The sequence below is a fragment of the Cryptomeria japonica genome, chromosome 6 (genome assembly GCF_030272615.1).
Source record: "Cryptomeria japonica chromosome 6, Sugi_1.0, whole genome shotgun sequence".
In the NCBI taxonomy this organism is placed as follows: domain Eukaryota; kingdom Viridiplantae; phylum Streptophyta; class Pinopsida; order Cupressales; family Cupressaceae; genus Cryptomeria; species Cryptomeria japonica.
This window is the reverse complement of record NC_081410.1, coordinates 653,851,918-653,870,890: the sequence shown is the minus strand read 5'-3', so window position 1 is coordinate 653,870,890 and position 18,973 is coordinate 653,851,918. Positions and strand designations below refer to the sequence as shown.

General features: G+C 36.1%; 1 protein-coding gene across 4 annotated transcripts in view; it reads left to right on the top strand.

Moving 5' to 3' along the window:
• LOC131033198 (uncharacterized) overlaps positions 1–18,655 on the top strand; it is a 76,597-nt gene extending 57,942 nt beyond the window's left edge. For all 4 annotated transcript variants that reach the window (XM_057964353.2, XM_057964350.2, XM_057964351.2 and 1 more), the window contains 4 exons: positions 86–574; positions 16,515–17,246; positions 17,422–18,081; positions 18,184–18,655. In XM_057964353.2, the coding sequence (XP_057820336.2) occupies positions 86–574; positions 16,515–17,246; positions 17,422–18,081; positions 18,184–18,405 (2,103 nt within the window). In that variant the 3' untranslated portion in view covers positions 18,406–18,655. The remainder of the gene's footprint in view (positions 1–85; positions 575–16,514; positions 17,247–17,421; positions 18,082–18,183) is intronic.
• The last annotated feature ends 318 nt before the right edge of the window (positions 18,656–18,973 follow it).

Genomic DNA, 18,973 nt, shown 5'->3' with positions numbered 1-18,973 from the left:
GCTTAATTTCTTGTTAATTAAGCCAAATACTGTTAATTCTTTGCATTTAGTGCTCTTAATGACTGTGGAATGGTGTGGCTTGTAGCTTTACTCCATGACTACCAGCAATGTAGTGTCTGTTTCATCTGGTAAGTACTGGACAACAATTGTTACTTCAACAGGTGATGTTTATGCATGGGATGGAAAGGAGGACAAAGAGGGATTTCCTATGCCCCAGCGTGTCCATGGTATTAAGCGTGCCATTTCAGCTTCTGTTGGTGAAAATCATTTTTTAGCCGTTTCTGCTGTATATATTCCCGAGTATCCCCCTAAATGTATCAGGGATATTCAAATGCCTCGAAAAGAACAGTATGAAGAAACAGATGATATTGAAGATGATAATATGACCAGTGATTATCAAAATGATATTAAAGACACGGGATTAGAGAATGAGATGCATGAAAAATGTGTTCCAAGTTTGAAGGATCTGTGCCAGAAGGTGGCAGCAGAGTATCTGCTAGAGCCTAGAACTTCTTTACAATTGTTAGATGTTGCAGATACACTGGGAGCTGAGGAGTTGAGAATGCATTCTGAGGTAACCATGTTGTTTCCTGTTTCTATTTGTCATGTGCCTCAGGTGTCCTAAAATATTAGTTTCTAGTTTCTTGTAACAATTTTCTTATGTCAATCTATATGATTTGCTCATTTCTAGAACTGTCAGTGGCTGAGTAAATCAATAATTTGCCACTTCGTTGCATATCGAATCTATAAAGTTGCCTTTATATATGTATGATTTATTTTTTATCCCTTCACTTTTATGTTTTTGATTGAAAATGTCTTTTTCAATTTCTCTATATTTATCTTTATTATTGAGATGAATAAGCGATGTGAAGGTCTGATTGGGCAGGTGTAGTTGGTCTTGTGACATGTTCATAAGCCTTTTGTAGTCCATTATTTCAGCCTTGTTGACGGTTGTTTTTGCCTTCATGGTTCCTTAGCTTATTCTAGCTACTAGAAATTGTTTCTGATTTCAAAACTCATGAACAACTAACACTGTTTTTCTTAAAGCTTTTTAGTTTTGGTGTCCATTTTCTGTAGCTGTAGAACATGATCATATTAAAAAATTCGTTGCTGATTGGGTGTGTTGTTGATTAATAGTTTAGTAGAGTATGGAAAATTGTAAGTTATTAGTGGTTGGACTGACAGTTCTTTAACCGGCAATTGTTGGTCTTTTAAATTGCATGCCCAATGTCAGGGTAATGACACAACCCTTGTACTAAGCAAGCATTGTACTGACCATTTACCTATGCAATAAAAACATTGTTCTTTGTATTCTTTGTATACTGTTTATTGCTCACAAAATTATGTACTGCAACTAGTAGTTTGGTTAGTTATGCAATTTACGACAAACATTTTTGCAACTATTGTCAAGGAATCGAAGCAATTCTTTGACCAGTTATGCAGGAATCAATGTTTACCATCAAGGGTTTATCTGCCATCTCATTGTTCAGGACAAGTGATGGTGAACAAGGAAATGAGCTTTATTTGTATGGTCTGATGAATAGGAGCAAGCCTTAAATGAACTAAAGGTATTACTTTTTAGTTCACCTATCCTTGCACATCCAGATTTTAGGATAAAGACTTGTGTGTATATAAGCAGGAAGAACTCATGATATTTTGCAAGATTTCAGAACTTGCCGTACCACCCAATATTTTGCTGCAAAACGTGGAGAAAAATCTTTGACCAAGTTTTTTATGATCTTGACTTATATTTCACAAAATCTTGGCCAATATTTTTGTTCATTGTTTCAGTCTACATATTAGATTTTTGTGATTCATGTTTGGAGACTGCGGTGAAACTGTATCAATTTTCATTCTTCTACTGTCTATGAACTGTCCAACTGCAACTTTCAGGGATAGAGGACACTAGAAAAAGTCATATGCACTGAAAGATATATTTTTTTTATTAATTTAAGATTTTGATTTTTTTCCCGCACTATCCTGATTTATAATTTATAAAGGTTTTTAAAGTAAGATAATATTTTATGATTTCAATAATTTTTTAATTATTATTTTAAAAATATTTTAGATAGTTTAAAATTTTAAATAATTATTATTTACATATAAGCTATCTCTGATGCTTCCCTACTCTTTCGCACCACTGAATAATCTGTTACTCAATGTTACAGAGAATCGTTTTGCTCGCCTTGATATGGACATACCTCTTCCCAACCCATCCAACATCTCTGACTCTCTTTGATTTGCCAAGGGCAATATCTGCGCTCCTCAAAATGAGATCTTCCTAAGAAATTTTTTTTGTGGCCTAAACTAAAACGCAAAGCCCCTAAGTCCTTTTTGCACCCTCAAACTGGCATTGCCCAATCTGCAACAGATTTAATTATCAGTATAATATTAGCATATTTGCTTATTAATGGCCGATAATGTAATCTTAGTTTAGTTTAGTTAGTTTCTATTTTCATCTTCAGTTAACAATTGTTTCCTTAAGAAACATTATCTTTGTAATCTCTTTAAATAGAGCTTTTGTATCTAATGTTAATATACAATTACCATTACATGGTATTAGAGCATGAATTTTTTAATTCATAAAAAAAATTGTTAAAAGGATTTGTTTCAGTTTTTTTGAATTAATTTTTTTTATGGCAGGTCTTCTCTGAAAAAGAAAAATACAAAGGCTTCTGTGTTTTTCTGAAAATCACGTTTTTGGGTTTGTGCTTGACCAAAATCCTGTGATTTTTGATTTAGAAAAATTGCGGTTTTTCTTCCCGATTTCCGGGTTTGCAAAATCGCGTGGTAGAATCGTACAGATTTTTCTATTAAAAAACCGCGATCTGCTTTGTCTGCAATTGCATCTTCTGCTTATCCGAGGTTTTCTTGGTGCGTTATTTTTTGGCACGTGACCTTCTTTCTTTCTGGCCCGCATCTGTTCTCTTTCTGCGATCATTATGTTAATCAAGTCCACATCTTTTCCACTGCCACAAAATGCTTCGAATCCCATGCATGGGTGGGAAGCAAACCCTTGAACAACGATCTAATCTCCATTTTAGGTTTTCAACAGAAAATAAAAAATGAAGTTTCAGAGTGAATCATTTTTTTATTTTTTTTACAATGCATGGTTTTAATTGATAGATTCATCGGCTTGTGGCCTGCTTTCCCTGCCCTTCACAAGTAGATCTTAGATGCTTGGTAGCCACTCATGAAAGGTAACCTTAAAATTTACCCATGTGCCTATGGCTTCTTGGTTTTGGTTTTTTATTTTGAAAGCGATTGAGATGCCGTTCTATGTGGAAAACACTGGATCTAGGGCCAAAATGTTCTCATGTTGAAACTATTGCATCTAGACTTTAATCCTCCTGTTGAGTCTTTCAATGTTATACATGTATGGATTCGTCTTCCAAACCTTCCCCTTCAATTTTGGTTTGATGCTTGTTTTGAGGCTATTGGAAATCCTCTTGGCAGCTTCTTGGCAATCGACCATAATATTACTGATTTCACACACTCAACCTATGCATGCATTTTGATTGATATCGATACTTTGAAGGATCTTCTTGCATATCCTTTAGAATTTCAGAGCATAATTGGTCTCAAACATTGACAGAATACAAACTAAGAGTTTGCATTTGTAAATGTGCTTTTAGTTAACTCTAGTGTGATACAATAAGAAATAAATCAGAATAATGCAGTAGATTACACATATAAACAAAGTAAAATACTCATTCATTCATGCAATAGTATATGAGATATACCCTTACGTATATTACTCATATCATGTGCATTTATATTCATATTGGAAGCATAGATATACACATCACATATGCTTGGGCAATTCTCTCTTATACTGTCTCTTCCAATTTTGTATCCTATACATGTGTTTGGCTATATATATCTTTTTACTTATCTTCCACAGTAGTGATCAAATACCCCTTACATATCTTTCACAATTACATCTATCTTTTCTTGTTGTCTCTTGTTCCCTATATCTCTATATTCTATCTATCATATATCTCCCACACTCATATATGCCCCATATGTTGGTGTTGGAAATAAGCCACACCCGGACCGACGATGGACTGGTCCAAGAGGGGCCAGTAGCTCAGTGGTAGAGCACTCCAGCAGCGTATGGAAGGTCCTAGGTTCGAGTCCTAGCTGGTCCATGTCTCAACATGGTATCAGAGCCAGGTCCAGGCTAGGAGCCCCAAGCACACGAGAGGTGTGGCTTAAGGGGGGGTGTTGGTGTTGGAAATAAGCCACACCCGGACCGACGATGGACTGGTCCAAGAGGGGCCAGTAGCTCAGTGGTAGAGCACTCCAGCAGCGTATGGAAGGTCCTAGGTTCGAGTCCTAGCTGGTCCATGTCTCAACACCATACTCTTCTCTCCCACTTTTTCCTTCCTTATATAGCTCCTTTATGCCTTTTCATGATGGCTTCCTATTATATCCTTTCATAAGAACATTTAGTTATCTTCTTACCATTTACCTCCTCTTTATGAGTTTTATCCATTTTATAGCCCATTTAGGCATATTATGGTGTATTTTTAAAGCTATTTAAGTCGTGTATAACTGGTAAATAGGTCCTAAACTGACTTTGATGTCATGTGTGGCACTGCAAAGCCTCTTGTATTCTTTTGTTGAGTGCTCAATGCTTATAGGTGGTACTGCAAAGCCTCTAGTGTTGAGTAATTTCAAACCTTTGTGTTTGTTTCATTTGGATGGTGAAATTCTTGTGCAATACCAAAAAACCCTTTGCAGCATAGGATACTATCCTATGAGGTATTATAACGCTATTAGTGGTGCTGCTAGTATCTATTAGTAAGATCTGTAACATGAAAATGGATAGAGTCCAAAGACGATGAACTATGAGAATCCATGATGTAAGATGTATTAATGAAGCAAGAATCAAGGGTGGGTGTGAAAGATCAAGCAATAGAAGCCCTAACCCTAATACATACAAGTCAATGATACACAAATAGATATGGATCTAAACCCTAATCAGATTTGATGTGATATAAATGCCATTATAAAATTAGATTTGAAAGTGCAAAGAAAGAAGGATAAACCCTAAGGTCAAAACATTTGGTTGTGTAGAAAATTTGGGTTGACTATAGAATGTTAGTAAAAAAAATACTTTCTCTACAATTTACCTAAAATAACTGATTAACATTAACTATGCTAAGGTTTTAAAGTAGGGTCAATAAATTTAGTTAGCTCTAGATTTGATGAAGATTATGATAGATCTTAGAAATTAATTTTCCATGGTGCTAGAAAATAAGGCCTTGTTAGACACAATTGCATTAGAATTGGGAAATCGATTGGAATCTAATTTGATTCAGGTTTGTGCTTGTGGAAGTGAACCTAACACATGGATCTGATTTGATTGAACAATGATGGTTGGAATTTGGTTCTCTTGCCTTTTTGTACCTTAATTTGAAATGGAGTGGTGTGGAGAGGCACCATTTGGGAACTTGCTAGAAAAGGGAGTGTTTTGCTTTGGTCAAAGCCCCTAGGTGGACTAAATTAATAATGATGAACAAAAAACAAAGACAATAGGTAAGCATGCAGTATGTCTAGGATGATGATGCAAGTTGATAATGCTATTATGATGCACTATGGTGCTTTTATGTGAATGTGCTCGGATCTAGTTCCTAGATGATAATAATGAATTAAGGCATGTCCTTAAGGCCACCAACTTAGAAAAGGGTTTTTTCTCTTTTGGTCAAGCCCTTGGGTGAAATGAATTAACAACAATAAACAAAAATAAGCAAACTTGCAGCATGACTAGGATGATGACACAAACTGATAGTGCAATTATGATGCACAATGATGGTCTTATGCAAATGTTCTTAGATCTAGATCCTAGATGATAATAATGAATTAGGGCATGTCTTTAAGTACACCACCTAAGCTTGCAATTTGAAATAATTCATGCTTTAGTTGTCTTAGAATGACTAGTAGGAAAGGGAGAGCATAGGCCCAATTTATAATTTATAATTTAGGTTCAAATATGTGTACATGGAAGTGACTAGGGTCAGTTTCACACACAATTTGAATCAATGTGATGAATGGTGGAGATGTAGGGTCGGATTTGGATCTCGGGGATCAGTGATGATGGAATAAGGCTAGGATAAGGCTATTTGCGGACTTCTACACTACTGTTGTGACCAAATTACACATCGCCCCCATTGAAAATAGGGACCCCTCATTTCCTTTTGTAGTCATAGAATAAAGCGTCAACGTCTTTGCAATAGTTCGGCATAGAGTAGAGTAAGAGTCATTCAAAAATTCAAAAATTCAAAAATTTAAAAAAATTCAAAAAAAATTCAAAAAATAAAAAATTCAAAAAAGTTGAAGGATCCAAATTTGACAAAGGCATGGAGATGACCCATCATGCGTAGCCTTCACACCCATCGTGCTTAGCTCTCTCACATCTCATGCATTGCTTACACGCCTGCCATGCATTCAACGTGAAATTTTGGAAATCAAAAGCGACTCAAGAGGTCGACAAAAGGGCATTTAATAAGGGGTGTTATACAAATGCAAGTATTCAAAATTGATGCTTGAGATGTGAGAGTTCAATGGGACTCGTTAAATCCAAGGCAACCAACATTTTCAAAACCAAAGTTTATGAATGATAAGCCTAGGCGATTAATGATTTGAATACAAAGTTCGATGTATTTCAATGGTGATCGATTAAGAGATATTTAATAAAGGTGGTGAGTTTAGCAACAATGTATTTGTCAACTCAATGAATATAAAAGATGGCATTCAATGAGGTATGGTTAATTGCACTAAGTTGCCTGAGTTGCCAATCTCGAAGCACTACATACAAGCATTATTGGATCTCATTTAATGAGAGATGCTCACCTCTTGTCAATCGATTGCAAGAAGGCTAAGTTTGAGCTGAGATGTTAATGAATGAAATTGCATTTAATAAGGATCGCTGAACAATATGATGCATTTAAGATAATGGAAATTAAATGATTGAATTAATGTGATTGGAGGATCGTATTTGATGATTGAAATACAAAGTTCAAAGCCCATCCAATTTGCATCAAGGGCAATCATTTAATATATGCTGTAAAGCATTTACAAATGCGCCTCAATTCATTTGATTGAGGTGGTGATCGAACCCCCCTCCAATCTTCCATGCGATTTTAGAAAGAAGCACCCATATTTGCAAATCGGTGCAAGCCAGTAAATGAAGGTTACAATCTTAAATGCAATTCATCTAATGAAATCGCCTAAGGTTTGTGATGGAGTATTAATCTCGTTAAGCAACCATAACCTTCTCATATCTGCGATTCAATCAGCTAATCAATTACACCATCGAATCAACTTGATGGCAACATAATTTGACAAGTTTATGAAGGCAATTCTTGTAAACATCAGCAATATGACTTTGAAGGTGGCAATGCTGTTCGAGTCTTGTATGCACAAGCAATTTTGAAGTCTCAGTGATTGACAGTGATTCATGTTTAAGAGGCGATGATTTTGGCAAGACCATAAGATACAACAATTTTGATCTCAATGGTTTACATTCATCACTGCGAATCCCATTTTGATAACGGTTCTGATTTGTCCTCAGTATCTAGCGATTTTGACGCCAATACCTTGCAGCATATTCATCACCACATGCAATGAATTTGACAAAGGGACTAAGGCGACATTCAGTGGTCAATTTGTGGACAAAGCAATTCCAATTCAAGACATGGCTGTTCACAGTTGACAGCAAGCATAAAGGCAGCAAACTTCATCAATTCATCAAGACAAATTGCCTTCTCATCAGCAAATACCTCTATCAAGAGTGGTGATATTATTTTCATATCGGCAAAGTTAGGGACAAGTCATCATAGGGGCAGCAGAATCGATTTTGTTAACAAATCTCCCGAAGCGAATTGCTTGACTGTCCGTGATTTCATCTGAAAACATTAGAACACAGCGAATATATATAAAGGTGACAGCACTTTTTGTTTGATGGCAGCGAATTTGTATATATTTTAATCACTGTGTTTGATCAAAATATCCAAAGAAGGCAATCTAATCTATATATCAGTTTGCTTTGAATCAATCCGTAGGTCTAAGACAAGTTGTTTTGTTATATCAGATCTTATTTTAGTATTGATTTACCTTGTCAGCCATTAAAATTTTGATCTTTGGAATTACTATCATTTAGGTTGATCACTCGTACTTCGTCAATGGTTGAAGGCGTAACCTAGTGTTACAAAATTTTCATTAGGGTTTTCATGCCTAGGTAATCGATTACATATTTGCAAGCAAATGCCATTACATGGCACTAACTTAGCCAATTCTCATAGGTGGAGGATGGCGGGAGCGTGATTGGCACTCATCAAAGAAGATTCGAAAAACGTTATTGTGGAGTCAAAGATCACATCGCATTGGGGCAATGTGGGCGATCCCAACCTTGGCCAACTTGACACGAAGAAATTTCAAAGCTCACTCTACTCCACCAAACCAACAAGATATGCGAAGGTGATGATGGATAGCAGCATCGTGAAGGCAGTTGAATTCCCTTTTACAGTGGAATGCAATGAGCTCATTGTTGAATGTGTGAGACATTATGATTCGAATAGGAGAGTGATTGTGGCACCAGATGGAAGGGAGATAGCTTACCTCTCCGAAGAGGCAATCAGCGAGGCCTTTCATATACCTCAATTCAAGAACATGATATATAAGAGCAGTAATAGTACAAAGGTAGTCTACGACGATGATCCAAACGGGTGTCAAGAGATTATCAACAAGGATTGGTTATCAAAGAGCAGGCAAAGTGTATCGTAGCTCCCAGGTAGGCTCCACAACAGTGACTTCAAGGAAGAATTTGGTGATCTAATCACACTTATTAGCCGAGTCTTTGGGATCCTGCAAGCCTTCTACTTTGAGGTTTGGATGTTCTACTTAATTGATATTGTGTCACTAGGAAAAGAAAGGATCAATTGGGCAAGGATTATCAGTGACTACATTGATTTGCAACTCAGGAGGCTTGAGCGAACAAAGACATTCTACATGAGCTCGTATATTATATACTCTCTCGCTTGGGCTTATCAGTGTGTAGGATTAACATACAAGACACCGATTGGTACTAAATCAGGACAATTGAGAGCATGTGATTCCTACACCCAATTGCAGTACCTCAATCAAACACACTACAAGAGGGTGAATGATGCCTTCACTATGCACATCACAAGGACATTGCAAGGTGGAATTCATCAGAGGTTATCCCCAGTTGCACAAGAGTTAGTGGAGAAGTTTGGTGCACGGTTCATTCAGTTCCCTAAATTCACTTATATAAGAGTTCAAGGATGCTCGTGCCCACCTCTTATGCTACCAATGTATCATATAGATAAACTGGTGTTACTTGAATTGGTGAGACAGTTGATAGCATACAATAAAGTACAAAAAACAAGATGAAAGTGAAGATTCCTTTTCCCCTCTCATTGGGAAAGTCTTTGGAAGTTTGCCCATCCTTGCAAGCAGAGGAGAAAATAGATGAAGAATTGATGACTTTCCACCTTCAACCATACATTTTAAGAAACAATTTTGACCCCTATGACAACACTCAGAAGCAGGAGAAAAGAAGCATGTGCATTGGTTGCAGTTAGAGGATCATTTCATGAATGCACCAGATGATTTTGAGATAAGAAGGAAGATGTATTCGAGGCTACCTATTGAGATTATCAGAGCAACTAAGGTCTTTGATTTTGCTGATCAGGCAAATGATAGTGGAAGACACCTCTTGCTAGCTTATGAGAAGGAAAAGAACAAAGAAGTGAAGGTTGATTGGGTTGAGGTTGAAGTTACACATTTGAGAGTACTCATGAGACCAATCCTAATCAACACCAAGAAATGGGTGGAAGGACAAGAATGTAGGTTGCAAGAAAAAGGCATTCAAATGACATTTTAAAGGATGGGAGAAGTTGAATCTTTTGATGATGAAAAGGAAAGTGAGAGTCATAACGAGAGTGCAACTCAATCATCCCATTCCAAAGGATATAGGCAAAAGGAAGTTAATGAGGAAGAACATCTGAAGAAAAAACTCAAAGTCAAGTCAAGAACCTTGTCCTTCCTCTAGTACTTCATCTATACATCAAGTAGAAGTGAAGCAAGCAGTTGGAACAGATATTGATCATGGAATAAGTAGTAAGGGAAAACAACATGTGGTCCATGATGAGATAGCTTCACCCAAGCTAGTCAATGACAAAGCAAGTAGTGGTACATATGTGAACATTGAAAATGATGAAGAACATGAAGTTACATCTCCTCCATGAGAGCAAGAGTTGAATGAGATGCAAGTTGAAGAAGAGAGATCAGCTATACTTGCTTGGCTAAGGGAAAGATTGTCAAAGAAGGTGATTGTAGAAGACGAGCAAGATCCATTCAATCTAGGTAGCTACTTGGATAGAGATAACAAACATGAGAAGAAGGCAGCCACTAGGATGTATAAGATGACAAGAGATGAAGATGGATCTAGGATCATATAGGTTGCCATTCCTAGAGTAGACAATCTAGAAGATGAGATTATTGCAGAAGAGTTTGACTTGGAGACCATCAATCTAGGTCCTCCCACCACTTATCAAGCATTAGAAGACATGAATGATACAGTGAAAACAGTTAATGATATGCTCAAATTGGAAGTTGAGAAGAATAGCAATGCTGATTATCGGTTCAAAAACCCCCGATAGCATATTGTAATATCATAATATAATGACTGATCAATATAATGAATCAGTTCATATAAACACCGATGATTCAAAGTGCACGATGTATATAATCCAACCGGTGCATTTGTTAACCAATGTTAATGCCAAATGAAGCGGTGTATTCATTAAACCCAATAACAAATATGCCCGATATAATTAAGCCCGATAACAGATGTGAATCGGTGCCAATGTTTATGCAGCCGATAGCAAGTATGTATTGGCGAATTTAACCTGATAACTTATAGCATTTAATATGCTATCGGGTTAATACCTCGATAGCATATTAATGCCAATTAACAATTTACATTAATATGCTATCGGGTTGTCAGCCCGATAGCATAATGATAAGCAATGTTTGTACAATCCGATAATCATATGCAATATAAATCAGACATGAAGCATGTAGATAAATAACAGAACAAGGAAGGTTAGGAAGATCTTATCTTGCATAAGCTACCATGCATTAACAATTAAACCATTTAATAATCTTATAAATACTACTATAAATATATTAAAATATTAATTAAATAAATATAAATATAAATATAAAATAAATAAGTCATAATAGAAAGAAATACATAAATTTATTATTTGTAAGTAATAAATGAATAACATGACAAACTATGTGTTACCTATTTTATCCACTGACCACTCAAACAAGTCGAAGGCCATTTATCTCAATGTATCAAAATCTTTGCATCTTTGGGTATTAAGAGTGGCATTGTTCCCCAACTTCAATTTTTTTATTATTTGCTTTGCATCTTTGGTTATTCAAAAATTTGCAGGCATATTTCTGAGAGGAAAATTTATGGAGCTTAATAGGGAAAAGGGTTTTGGTGCACCCTAGGTATGTTTATAGTGTACTTGGGCTATCCTAGAATGTTTCCCTTGGGAACTTTTCACTAGACTTGTTTGGGTTGGTTATGCAAATTGGTAGGGTATATTCAACAACATAACCTATAGACCTCACATGCCTTGTCTCAAACATATTTTATGTTGTGTTTGATAGAAGTTGATCGGTGATCACATGATTCCGTTAGAGGCAAGTTCAGGTTTAGTTGAACTAGTGACATGTGTTTGATCCTAATTGAACCCCTTGCCACTTCCTTTTTTTTCTTCTTTGTGAAGTTCGATCATTGAGTAGTTAGGTCATTTAGTTTATCTTCCTTTATTTTTTTTAAGATCCACACATAATAATGTAAAGAAGATAATGTAGAAGACATATTACACAAAATCAAGAGATTTTTGTAGGCCAAGATGCCATAATATTCAATATATGTAGAAATAGAATAAACCCTTAAGGTAGGGCCACATTATACAATACTCATGGAAGAAGCCACCTCATGCTATATCTCCAAGAGATCCCAAAACACATAATAATATACTCACGCCTTTACAATGATATTCAGTTCCTTTATATAGATCTCCTCCTAATAACATAATGGAGGGTGGCTTACTCATTACTTGACATAATCAATTAAATAAGTTGTCCTTGTACACATGACTCAATATAACTAACTTTAGGGATGTGTGCCACATGTCAGCATATGCATCAACCTATATACATGATTATATCATATTCCTAGGTACATAACATTTTCTTCCAATAATTAGCTTCAAAAACTTAGTTTAAATGCTAGTTTTCAAGAATGAGCCTTCAAAGTTGTTTAGCTTAGGGATTAGCTTCAATTAGAACATTTAAGGTATCAGGTTAGCTAACTTAATTAACTTGACCACCAAAGTTAGTGTAGGGGTTAGCTTCAAGGAGAATGTTCAAGGGACTAAATTTGATAACTTAACTTAATTGGTCTCTTTCTTGAATCAGTTGAAGACTGGCATTGAAGACAAAAACTTGTAGTTAGTAAATAGGTTGATGTAGAAGATGGGGTTCTATCAAGTGTTGTTAAGGATATGCATGATGCAAGAAGAGGTTTGGGATGTGTGCTCAAGAGGCCATGTGGAACATGAGGATGCAACAAGGAATGTGTTTTAAATAGGGTTATGGAGGTAGATACTAAACCATGATGTAAAGTTTTAAACTAATGGGTGATGAGGTGTGATACCTCTTAGAAGACTAGGAAGCTTTTAAAGAGAAATTCAATGCCTTCTTGGTCATCCCAGCCCCAACAAATCATCGAAGGAATGGAAACTCAGTTTTAATGGTCCGTTGAAAGTAACCTGCATTGTTGCAAATACATTATACTTTATAGTCATCACATAATGCATGACTAAGTGGGTTGAGGCTAAAGAAAAGGTATCACTTAATTTATTCATGAACATCTCACTAGATTTGGTATCAAATTCAGAATTTGTACTCTTTTTCTAGTTTGTAGTACTTACAGTCAAATAACTAATTTGAGGTCACTAGTAAAGTCTTAGTTTTTGTAATTCAAAAATCTTATAAGGTTGAATGTGTAGGTTGGGAAGAACATGCGCTGGTAATGCTATGGGCATATTAGATGATGGCCTACAAGTTGACTATGGGATAAATCCCTTCTAATTACCTCACAATAAAGAGATAGCAGTGTACCAACAGAGCACCTTGTTTGCAATTTATCAATTGCAGTCAAGATTATACTGGGGAAGAAGATAGCTTGAAATAGACTCTTGTTCTATAACACAAGCATTTCATAATGGCATAGTGGGTAACAAAGTCATATAGATAAGGAAACCAAAATATTAGCATGAAAAGCTTTTTTTGCAAGGTGAATTTTAAGCATGGCACTCTCTTGTTTTAAAGTAAAATGGAAGAAAAGAATTGAAAGTTGAAAATTTAAAATATTGCAGCTTAAGTTATTCAAGATACATGAAATTATGGGAAATGGCTTAGTTTGGCTAGGATCCTAGGACAACACATCTATCATAGATGTAATAATTGGTTTGAAGTTAAAATTATATTGCCAGTGGATATAAAATGCGAATGACTAATGTGGAAATTTTTATATCAAGGAAGAAGAATATCATTAAGTCGTCCTTGACACCTAGTAGAGGTAAAAAGGCAAGAATATTATTAAAGAAGACTTCGACGTGAAAAAAAAATAGAGAAAAAATAAAATAAAATTTGAACTTGCTAAAAATGAAGTTTTTAAATAGAAATGTATGGAGACCTGTTGCCATGATAGGTTGTTTGAAGCACCATTAGACTTGTTTCTCTAACAGATCATTTGAAGGACCATTTGATTGTTGTGTAGAGGTATATCCAGTTAGAACCTATGTCACACCAAGCTTCTAGGATGGCAATGGGGGACACATTTTTGGGACTTACTTTTTGTGAGGCCATTTTCCCTGGGGCATCAGGGAGGCGATTAAAATTCAGAGAAAATTTAGAAATATATAAATTTCAAATATTCATATGATATTGATAAGGCATTCATCATGTACATTTTAAAATCTTAATACATAACATTAGAGTTGAATTTGAATTGAGATTTCACATGAGAGTCAACAAACAAATGAACAAAATTTAGGTGCTCTCATTTTCGATGTGCATATATATTATACAAAAGTTACATTAAATGGCCCAATGGCTGCAAGTTTTAACTACAAAATGGCAAAAACAGAGAATATGCACTGTCCTTGATCAACATCTGGTCACTCTGCATCAAAATTGAAGTTTGAGTCTGAGACACTACCACTATGAGGGGCTGCCTCATCCAATGGAATCCTAAACAATCCCTCTTGTGCCTCCTCATCAACTTGTGTGGCATCTTTGCAATCAACATCCCAACATGCGGTTGGAGTTTGTCAATTTCAAAGTTGCAAGGCACCATGCATGGCCACAACTTCTTTGATCGTTAAGAGGTAAGACTATTTCACTTGATTGATTATACAAAGTTGTAAAGAGGGTTGAGCTCCCCTAGTAGGGTGAGTGCAGCATCCCTGATGTGCTCTGTCACAATACAGGGTGGGGTTGAGGGACAGAGCCCTGACCATCAAGCCCAAATTAAAGCCTTTGAGTCGACAGAAACTTTCAAGGTGTATGCCATTTTTCATAATTTTATCACTTTCAGATTAATGATGTTTTCCTCACAGTTTTCCTTCTTTTGTTTTCCTCTTCACAAGTTGGAAAATGGCCAAATGTTCCAATTTTAGGATTAGATTTTGTGTAAGGGGATGTGAGGGTATTTGTGGGTCTCCCATTCTCTTGTCTTTAAAAAAATTGACTCTTTTGTGTTCTGGGCAGTAATCCACCCTGCTGGTCCCCATTAAAATTATGTTGTACCTAAAATGCTTCTGTATTTTTGAAAATTTGGGGACAGTGGGATGTTTCCTACTTGTTCCCGTGTCCCTGAAACATCCCACATCGGGAACAGGCCCAATTTTGCAGGGATGCATTCTTGGGCTACATATTTTAGAATCTTGCCCTCTGAAGATAATATAAATCCAGCAGACTATTCATCTAAAATTAAATATAATGAAAAACATCCTAAGCCTGATGTCCAATTAGTCAATACCAAACATCAGCGAGCTCTACCATTGTCTTTCATATGCCCTCTGGGCTTCTCCTGCTTGTTCAAATCTCACTACTGTATGGTCTTTCTCATCATTGCAGTAGACTAGTGTGAGTTCAATATTCCATGCAATTATATGGATCATACACTCGTTGCCACCATACATCCATTTTACCTCCTTGTATGCCCTTCTGCAGTATGTAAATCTACTATCTTGGCATACGACCATTTGATGTTTCTGTTGTACATTAATTTGCCATTTTTGTTGTTTGTCCATTTGTGGTTTTTTCTATATGTTCAGATATAGGCCCATCTTTCTTACAACCATTTGCAATCCTCCACTCGCTATATGCTTCTTTCTGCTGTAGGCCTAGTATTCTGCCACTATGTATAACGATGCATCATTTGCTCCCTGCGCCATACCTACTCTGTGTTATCATAAACTCTCACCATATGACCTTTAGCAAATTTCAATACTGTTATGTGACTGATGAGCTCTTCACTGTATGGTCATGTGCAACATCACATGCTACTGTATGACAAGAAAAACCCTGTAGGTGATCTAAGAAACGATTTTTAAAAACCTATGTTTTTTTTCTCCAAAGCCTAGCAACATCCAAACCATCAATCTGGCAAAGCAATACACAAAAAGCACAGTAAATTTGAAATCCAGTGATGCTGCTTCTTTGGGTAGAGCTGAAGCAAATGTACCTCGAAGGTCATCTTCTTTAACCCTTGATTTTGTCTCCTTTTTTGTCATGTTTGAACATGGGTTGTGTGATGGGACTCAAATTAGTTTTGGAGGGGAATAAATGTAGGCTATTATCATATTCTGTTCACATTAATAAATTTGCTGCTGATTTGGTATATTAATATTGTGTACCTGAAGTTGTACGTTATGAATGGTTGGACTTAACCAACAACTGTTGGTCCTATGAATGGCATGTCCATTTGATAAGGGGGTTGTTGTGACAGGGATCTTTCCAGGCGTAAATAATTGTTATACTGAACACTACCTATGCAATAAAAACATTGATCTTTATATTCTTTGCATGTTCATTGTTCATGATCTGTGATTTTAATTATAATTCGTTACTTCAACTAGTAGTTTGGCTGTGTAGTAATTTACAGCAAACAGTGGCCTCTTGTGCTTAAATTAATAGGGTATTGTTAAGATTCTGTGAATATTATCCAGTCTGAAATGTTGAAATTCTGGTATCGTCTGGTTATTTTTTCCCCTGTTTCAAACAGCATACTTATTTTTAATCTTAGTGATAGTTAACAAGTAATATCAGAAGGTTCTATTCCTAACTGTGTATGTTGTTTTGTGTTTGGCATGTCATATATGTAATAGGATTTGGTGCTTCGGAATTTGGATTACATCCTCACAATATCTCCAGCAGCCTTGGCTAATGTAAGTACAGAGTTGCTATCTAAACTAGAAAATTCTTTGGACTCCAAGTCTTCTGAACCTTGGAGTTACCGTTGCCTTCCAACTCCAACAGCAACATTTCCAGCTGTTATTGACAGTGAGGAAGATGATAAAATTGAATTTTCTAGGTTACGTAACATTGCTTCTCCAGATACTACTGATCTGGCAATAGGTGAGAGAAGATCTGGTGAGGGCTTTTTACAGCGGAGTAGTGCATCTAATATAGCCTTGGCAAAACAGACGAGAGCAATAAGAAAGAAACTTCAGCAGATAGAGATGCTTGAGATGAAACAGAGAAATGATCATTCTCTTGATCACCAGCAACTAGCAAAACTGCAGACTAAACCTTCACTTGAAAATGCTCTTCACAGCCTTGAATCTGGAATAGCAATTGGACATGATGAAGAAACAAAGTTAGCATCAATAAAAGCCAATTCATTGGAGGATAAGTCCATAGTGAGAAATGGATTGGGAAGCCATCGGCACAAGGGCAAGAAAAAAAACAACAAATTTCAGCAGGTACAGATTGAACATTTGCCTGAGACTTCAAAGGGTGATATGCTGAATAAAGCTGGTCTCAAGGAAAAACAAGATGAATTACACTCCAAGAAAGGTTTTAACAATGATCATAGTGGTTTTTATAATAAAGAAGAGGTAACTGTAATAATACTTTTGGAATTTCTTTATTGTCTCGAACCATATGTACTTTTTTATAATTTGTAACTACTTTTCTTTGTCTTTACATAACATCCTATTTTTTAGCTAGTACACTGTTAAATATTATCTAGGTTGGCAGTACAATTAATAGTAATACTATGTATTGGATCAGGAGCATATAACAATTGGAGTTTCAAACATTTCATCTTCTATTCAGAAAGCAAACCAGGTAGCCTCCAGCAGTCATGGTTCAGACAATAAAGAAAGAGTAGAAACATTCCTTGTCCATGATTCTGAGCTAAAGGTGACACCAAAGAGTAACCAATTTTTACAGAAGTCCTCAAAAAAGAGGTCAAAGAAAGGTGGTTTGTCTGTTTTTCTTAGTGGAGCTTTGGATGAAGCACCAAAAGTTCCTGAGGCGGCACTCGTTCCACCCAAGGTAGAGGGTCCAGCATGGGGTGGAGCAAAGATAATTAAGGATCCCATGTCTCTTCTTGAAATTCAGAATCAACAAATAGTTGAAACAAATATACCGTCAACATCAGAACATAATAAGAGTTCTTCAAAATGTTTATCAAAAGATAAACATTCAGATTGCAAAGTAATGAGGAGATCTAGAGGCTTAGCTGAAGCATATGAAATGGATGTAGATGAGATTGAAACAAATCACATCCATATTCCAACAAATAAACTAATCCGACCATCAGCTCCAATAGCTGTTAACCAAGGGAAGGGAACAGGTGCTTCGGATACGGAAAAAAGCACTCCACCTTGGGCAGGCACCTCTCCTTTAATGTCAAGGTCTTCATTGAGGGAGATTCAAATGCAACAGGTAATAAGACGTCTTTTCTTTTCCAAATAATGATCAAGTAAAGTGAGCTATGTATTGAAGTAAAATTCACATTGCAGTTATTAAGGAGTGGAAGTTTTGCAGGTAAAACATCAGAGTCCAAAATCCAAGAATCTGAGTGTGGCAGGAGGCTCTGGTTTCACAATAGATCGAAGTCAAAACACTGTTACAGATAGTCCCAACCGCTGGTTTAAACCAGAAGTCAGTAGCCCCTCATCAATTCGCAACATCCAAATAGAAGAAAAGGCTATGAAAGAATTGAGACGTTTTTACAAAAATGTGAAGCTAGTAAAGGAAATCCCATAATATTCAGTTCAGAGGATGGGATATACTGTTGTTCTCGGTGCTAGTGTCTAGCCTAATGTAATTCTATTGCCATCATCTCAAAAAGAATGTACACATTGTATCGTTGTACAGATGGCCATGTGAATAAAAACTATTGGGTTCAATTCTCAATGTCTCCACGCTGCATTGCTTTGAAAATGCTTTTCTGTAACCACAACTATTCTGGAATTCTAACGATAGCAGATGGAGTAAATGAATTTAGTTTTTCTGATTTGTTGTTTTATGTAACTGAAAATTGAAAATTAACTTGTACTGCAATTACTAATGGTTAATAAGAATTGTATTAGAAGGATCACTTTTGGAAAGAAAAGTGTACCAACTCTAATCAAAATACAGTAATTGACTGAACTAGGATTCTTACCAGAATAGGATTGAAAGTAAAGACTGAAATAAGTGCAGTTAGTGATTAGAAGTGAGACATGCAACTACCTTTCTCGTTGACTGTCATGCAACCGTTGATGCAATCACCTACATTGAGATTCCTTTATGGGTATATAAATCTCGAAAGTTACAAACGTACAAATTGTTT